Source organism: Gouania willdenowi, chromosome 17 (genome assembly GCF_900634775.1).
Source record: "Gouania willdenowi chromosome 17, fGouWil2.1, whole genome shotgun sequence".
In the NCBI taxonomy this organism is placed as follows: Eukaryota; Metazoa; Chordata; class Actinopteri; order Blenniiformes; family Gobiesocidae; genus Gouania; species Gouania willdenowi.
In genome coordinates, this window is record NC_041060.1 from 15,494,450 (window position 1) to 15,501,833 (window position 7,384).

Here is a 7,384-nt window from a genome sequence, read left to right on the forward strand (position 1 = left end):
GTGAATCCTTGTTTTAATCAGAAGTTGGTTTAAAGTGACCAAAAATGGTGGAAAAGGTGGTGAAATTGGCTAAAAGTTGTAAATTAGCATGGCCAAAAATGGACAGAAAAAGTGGTAAAAAGAGTTTAAAGTGTCACCATTGGCTCAAAAGTAGCAGACAAAAGTAGGAACAGTTAGTTTAAGCTGGCAAATAATGGGCATGACAAATCATGAATGTGGTTAATTTCACAAAAATAAGCATGAAATATGGTGAGAAGAGGTTAAAAGTGACAATAATTGGTCAACATATGCTATATTAGGTGTAAAAAGGGGCAGAAAAGGTTTAGAACTTTCAAGAAGTTGTCTTGAAAGTTTAAAAAATGTGCAGAAAAGGCATTGAAATTTGATTTAGAAGTGGCAGAAATGGGAGTAATGTAGCAAAATGCATTAAAAGGAGCAAAAAATATGGCAATAAAAAGTGATGAAAATAGGCTAAAATATGGCAAGTTTGGTGTAGTTGCAGAAAAAGAGTAAAAAAATAAGAAAAAATTGGCTCAAATTGTTAAAAAAATAAATTAATTCTTAGTTTCTTAAAGGCATCTGGGGGCACCCTCCCAGTTTCATGTGACCCCAAATGGGGTTGTGAACCCTGGTTTGTGTTAGACCAGGAGAATGGAGAAATCAGAGGGCATTGAACAAAAACTGCCTGCTTTTCACTAGGAAGGATTCTAACCTATTTGGTCACAAGGGGGCAGCAGTGAGGTGGCTGTGATGTCTGATTCTGACCCAGAACTTTTGTCTCTTCCTCAGCATGTTTGATGTCGGAGGCCAGAGAGATGAGAGGAGAAAATGGATCCAGTGCTTTAACGGTGAGTCTATCGCCATACTCACATTTCACTTGTTTTTCCGCCCCTCTGGGATCCTAAATCTGTGACCTTTTCTCTCTCTCTCCCAGACGTCACCGCGATCATCTTTGTGGTGGCGAGCAGCAGCTACAACATGGTAATAAGGGAAGACAACAACACCAACAGGCTACGAGAAGCCCTGGATCTCTTCCGCAGTATTTGGAACAACAGGTGAGTGTGAAAGCTCACGTTCAGGTTCAAGGAGCTCCTCTTTGACTGCTTACACAAACAAACTGAGCTCACAGCCACCTCTGATATACAGTATATATTTATAACCATTGACTGCAGTCACATTTTTTTTAGATTATAGCAGTGGTTCCCAACCTTTTTCTTGTTGTGACCCCATTTTTATATCACAAAATTTCTGGTGACCCCAAACTTTTTTCTCACTCTAAAATTAGTTTTTTGATCATGTTTGTTATTGTGTTACAAACACAGAGTGGAAAGTATCAGTGAACAATCATCAGATATTTTTTATACTGCATTTTATTTAATATTTCAGAAAGTGAAAGTAGAGAATAGAGATGTTTGGTGTTTTTATTTGAAAAAATAATAATAATAATAATTTAAGCTTTTTGCGTTTTCTGTAATATTCTGTTTTTTTTTTTTTTTTTTAAAGCAAATATGTTAAAACATTAAACATTTAATAATTTTTTTTTTTTTTTTTTTTTCAAATTAAAAAAAAAAATATATATCAAATTATAAATTGAATCCGTTTTTATTTTTCTTTATTATTACTAGACATTTCAGGTGACCGCACATGGGGTCACAAGGTTAAAAAACACTGTATCATAGAAAAAAGCATCGTGCATATTCCAGATTAGTGATTATTGTCATTCAGAGCAATTTTGACTACCGTACGTATGTTTGTCACTGAAGATTTTCCTGTTTCTCACTGGTGTCGTTTGTTCCTCAGATGGTTACGTACTATATCGGTCATATTATTCCTGAACAAGCAGGACATGCTGGCTGAGAAAGTATTAGCTGGAAAATCCAAAATTGAAGACTACTTCCCTGAATATGCTCGCTACACTATACCAAATGAAGGTTTGTGATGTCACTGCACACTTGTGATGTCACTGCACACACGTGAAGCTTCTTCCTCAGCAGCACCAACAGTGAACTTACTTCTCTCGCTGTTTTTTTTTTTTTTTTTTTTTTTTTTAAAGCAACTCCTGAACCTGGGGAGGACCCGAGAGTGACGAGAGCAAAGTTCTTCATCCGAGACGAGTTTCTTGTAAGTACTACAGCAAATGTGAGACGTTCATATTGAATGATTTCAAGCATCTGTTAAAGACTATTAGTAGCTTTAAAGGAAAGGATGGAACGGCACCAGTCAAAATCAACCTTAAAATATTAACTTTTTCATTCTTCTCTTTGTTCTGTTGTATAGAAAATGTTTTTGGTGTGTATTTACTGAGCGTGATGTAGGGAGGTAGGAACCACAGAGTAGAAGTAACGTGAAAGAAGGGGTGACCCAGAAAGCAGCTAATATTGACACTTACTGAATTTAATGAGATTTAAAATGTCTTCAGAGGCATCACAGTCCCGTACCCCTTCAGACATGTAACCTGAAACCATTTGCCTCTGAATTGTACCTACTGTATCTTGTTGAGGGATAATATATAATGAAAAAAAAAAATAAGTCACACAAGAAAACATCCTATTCAGTATGATCACTTGTTTGCTTTATTTAGTTAAGTAGCCTCCTGGCATTTTCAGTGAGAAACACTTTTATTTTGGAAAAACAAGTCTACCAACATGATAATTATTTTAAAACATTCTTAAAGGCGCCATATGTAGAAGTATTGTGAATTTTGAACTTTTAAATATGTCGGAAATACCTAAAATCAAAATTCAAGTGTTAAGAGACATGTCATTAGCTGTCATGCCATATGGGATTTATTTATTCATTTATTTATTTTTTAGATTACATAGTTATATATACATTAATAAATATTGCCGACCCGGTCACCCTGTAGTACCTATTTTCCACCGGTTGGGTGAGTATAAGCCTATTTACAGCAGAGTAGTCCTTGAACTAGTCCATCTCGGGCGTCAAAGCCTTTTTCTGTCTTTATACAGTTTGATGTAACGTTCACTAGCATCACCGCTTTGTGTACAAGTCCATATTTTGGGCTTGTAGTAGTCTGTTAGGTGAAATATACTGTACGTCAGTAGGTAGATGATTTCAAACGTATAAATAAATAAATTGACGTCTTTTCCTTTTGGACTGTTTTTGCTGTTTGGATTTACATCAATAAAATAAAGAGCACACATAAACACTATTGTTTCTTTATATCTTTAATGATAATAATAAATGCAAACGTACAATAACAAAAAATAGGTTTTATTCTATTTAAAAAACAAAAAAACCTGTCACAAGTAATATGCCACCTGGTGGTGGCAGAAAATACTTGCAAATTCTACATATGGCCCCTTTAAGTACAAGTAAAATTACTGGTTTAGAAATATACTCAAAAAAGTACAAGTACCCATAAATGCAAGTTAATTACAGTAATCTGAGTACTTGTGATCCATTACTTTCACCTCTGCGTGCTCCCTATGACTTTTTGCGGACCCCACTTTGGGAACTTAGGCAATAGAAAAAGAAGGCAGCCTTTCTTAAGGCTTCTGTGTTTTTGGGGTTGCTTTATGATGAATAAATAATGAAATCATAAATGACAATAATGATAAATTGTCATGGAGGCTCCAGCCCACCTGTTGTCTTATTGTCTCGTGTCGTCTTGTCTCTCCAGCGGATCAGCACTGCGAGCGGCGACGGCAGACACTACTGCTACCCCCACTTCACCTGCGCTGTGGACACAGAGAACATTCGGCGGGTGTTCAACGACTGTCGGGACATCATCCAGAGAATGCACCTGCGGCAGTACGAACTCTTGTGATGGGAGAGCGCCTGGTCAGCCTTCTTCGTCTCCACCGTTCTGCATCCCTGACGAACCCCTCATCCTCCTCCTCCCCCTTACTGCTAAACCCCCCCACCCCCTCGACCGCCCCCCTTTTTTTTCCAGGACTATGAAGTACTACTGAAGTGTGTCAAATCCTCTTCTCCTTTTTACCTTTTGCGGAGTATTTTTTTTGTACTTTTTTCCTGTTGTCTGAGCGCAATTTATCCCCTGTTTCATCAAAAGTCTGGGGGAGCAAATTTTTTATTTTTTTTTAATGCATGTTTTTTTTTTTTTTTTTTTTTTTTTTTTTTTTCCTTTTTTAAATGCCTTGATTTTTGGTCATTCCACTAAGCCTTGGGCTACCTCCTTCATATTTTTCTGCCCTTCCTTGTCCTTAAGTTTTTTGACTTTGTCATTGGACCTGAACTGCCAAGTGTGGATACATAAAACACACCAACAGGACCTCAGCTAGAGGCCACGTGTGTTACTGTTTGTTTGTAAAAGAGAAGGAGGAATGCTGTGTGTGTGTGTGTGTGTGTGTGTGTATGGGTGTGTGTATGCGTGCGCCACCCATTTGGTTTCATCTGTCTCGTGTGTCTCCCCCCCCCCCACCCCACCCCCTGTCCTTCCAACCTGCTTCTTCTCTGTGACTCAGAGGGGGAAGCCTGCGGATGAAGAGATAAATGCACTTTGCATCAGGTTTCTTAAAAAATTTTTTTTTTTTTTTTTTTTTTTGTTTTTGTTTTTGTGTCTTTTTTTTGTTTTTGTTTTTTGTTTTTTCTCTCCAGAGGAAACATACACACACAATGTAGCATCACAATATTTATTACCCCTGACACCATGTTCGCTTGCCGCGCTGCAAGGTGGACGAAAGCAGCTGAGAGAGAAAGATGAGCGTCACGAAAAATTTGAAAAAGAGAGGAGGGGGGGCCGGAGGAAAATACAAAACAAAAAAAAAAAACAAAAACAAATGGTGGCGCAAACTTAAATGAAGGAAAAGGGACTGAGCTCTCTGCACCTTTACCCTGCTGCCTGTTTAGACTGGGACCTGTCTCCTGTTTCCACACCAACCAACCATCCTTTTAGCTTAGACATACTGATGGGGCGGGGAGGGGCGGAGTTTCTTCTTTTTCTTGGGGAGGGGGTTGCTGTTTTTTTTTTTTTTTGTTTTTTTTTTTGTTAACTTGTACACTGTGCAAGGTGGAATTATCCTGTACAGACTGTAAAATGTAATATTATTTTGTACAACTTAATTGAAAGAAAACAAATCTACTTGTAGATCTTTGTGCCTTGATTATGGCTGTACCTGTAAATGAGCTCAGATGTAAGTATGTTTTCGACTGCGCTGTACAGCTTGATGTCAAAACTCTATCGGCAGCGACGGACTGCGGGTAGGGGACTTTCTCTGTAGAGTTTAGTTTTTTCTGGTTTATAAAAAAAAAAAGAAAAGAAAATGCTCTTTAGTATAAAAAAATTCAAAAAAAAAAATAGGGAATACTCCTAAAAACCTGTATACATTATGCAAATTAACCACTTACCTGCAGTGAAAACCAGACGTTGCAGCGCCATGCCTTTTTTTTTTTGGTTTATTTCTATTTTCCTTTTATTATTATTGTTATTAATATTATTAATTTTATTATTATTATTATTTAGATTTTTACAGCTTTAAAAAAACATTGGAAATCCATTGAAAGTGTCCAAATTGCAACCTGGTGTTGTTTTAATAGGAAACGACTTTTTTTTGTTTTGTTTTTATTTAGTTTTTTTTTTTTCCAATATAAAGTGTGTCTGTACTGACTTGCGTGCCTGTGCGCATGTGTACATAAAACGAACATAGATTCACAGACGCATTGTGTGCGAGTGAATGCGAGGGGCAAAGTGTGTGTCATGTGTAAAGTTTTATAAATATATGTACATGTAAATTTATAGGTCTATATAAATATATATGTACAATTATACATGTTTAATTATGTGTGTGCCTAGGTGTACATACCTATGTATGTATACGGTAAATATGTATACATTCACACATAGGAAAGCATGTTTAGAATGGAGATGAATAAATGAGAGCGTGCAATATTAGTAATTCTTTGGTCCTTTGGAGCCATACTCGATGGCACAGGCACTATGAATGTGTGAACAGCACCCAATGAGACGAGCTCTTCTCCTTGTACAAACAGCGTCAGCCTTTTCTTCTGCTACAGTACACGTCTAATCCCCAAAAGAGAGTGAACTGACTGGAAGTGCAAAAACCTTGTTTGGCCTGGGAGGATGATTAAATGACATTTTTATTTTCTTTAAATAAAAAGGCACATTAGAGGACTTTGCTTTATTTCTGTTGTCGTGTCCACTTGCTTCTCTGTTTATTGTCACTTTCTTTTTTTTTTATTTACGTGGATGCTTTTATGGGTTTTTTTTTTTTGGTTTTTTTCTAGGATATTTTAAACAAAAAATGAAAGTGAGATTGAGATTTCATGGAGCTAAAGCATTAAAAAAAAATAGGACTTATTGATGTATATCAGGGGTGTCAAATTAGGATGAAATAAAGGTGCCAGAGATCGGGGACCCCCACTGTACCTGAAGGTGATTGAAGAACAGTCATAAACATTGAAGAACAGTCATGTGGAGACAGGGCCATCTAAGGGCAAAATTATGACCCATTGTTCTGTCAATCTGTGATAACCACATTTATTTATTGATCTGAATAATATCCACTGTTATCCAGGAAGTTTATTATTAATTTTTGCACCATAGTATATAGTCATCTTAAATGATGGAAAAGGTGGTGAACTGGGATTTTAAAAACCCAGAAATTGGTTACAAATTGCAAATTAGAGTGGCCAAAAACAGACTTCAAAGTATAAATATTGGAACAATTAGTTTAGACTGGCAAATAATGGGCAAGACAAATCATGAATGTGGATAAAAAGAAATCATAAAATATGGAAAAAGTGACAATGAGTCAACATATGAGTCATTAGGTGGGAAAAGTGGTGGAAAGGGTTTATAAGTGATGAAAAATGTCTGCAGGAAAGGCATTGAAATTTGATGGAGAAGTTGTGGAAATGTGTAATGTAGCAAAAATATGGCAAGAAAAAGTGATGAAAATTGGTTAGAATAAGGCAAAGTTTGGTGTCGTTGCAGAAAAATGGGCTCCAATTATTAAAAAAAATATTTTAAATTTCTTGCAGGCATCTAGTGACCCACTCCAGTTAATATTAACTTATGGTACTATCTGATTTATATTGAAAAAACACAAAATGGTGAATAACAAAAAGTTTACTTATGACCGTTAAGTACCGTAAATAACACTTCTGTTATAGACTTCTGCAGACGTCGTTTAATATCTGCTCTCATGGTGAGTTTGTCATTTATTTACAATTGAATGTTGTGTGTTAAATCTAATTTGGTCCAAAATGATATACTTATTTTAATTTTCGTGTAATTTTAATGAATTAAGTTCAAAATGTTAAGATCACACCTTTTTCTTTACACAAACATGCCTTTAACTCAACATTAACCACTGAATTGAAAAAAACAAATAGGTTTTATTATATTTAAGTCTTTATTATTATTGTTATTTAAGCACTA

At 36.0% G+C, this 7,384-nt stretch overlaps 1 protein-coding gene across 2 annotated transcripts in view; it reads left to right on the forward strand.

Moving 5' to 3' along the window:
• Window positions 1-4,058, forward strand: part of LOC114479164 (guanine nucleotide-binding protein G(olf) subunit alpha) — a 62,307-nt gene extending 58,249 nt beyond the window's left edge. Inside the window, exons 8-12 of one of the 2 annotated variants that reach the window (XM_028472701.1) lie at window positions 790-848; window positions 935-1,055; window positions 1,801-1,931; window positions 2,054-2,121; window positions 3,644-4,058. In XM_028472701.1, the coding sequence (XP_028328502.1) occupies window positions 790-848; window positions 935-1,055; window positions 1,801-1,931; window positions 2,054-2,121; window positions 3,644-3,790 (526 nt within the window). In that variant the 3' untranslated portion in view covers window positions 3,791-4,058. The remainder of the gene's footprint in view (window positions 1-789; window positions 849-934; window positions 1,056-1,800; window positions 1,932-2,053; window positions 2,122-3,643) is intronic. The other variant, XM_028472702.1, reaches the window with a different exon arrangement.
• Window positions 4,059-7,384: the final 3,326 nt, after the last annotated feature.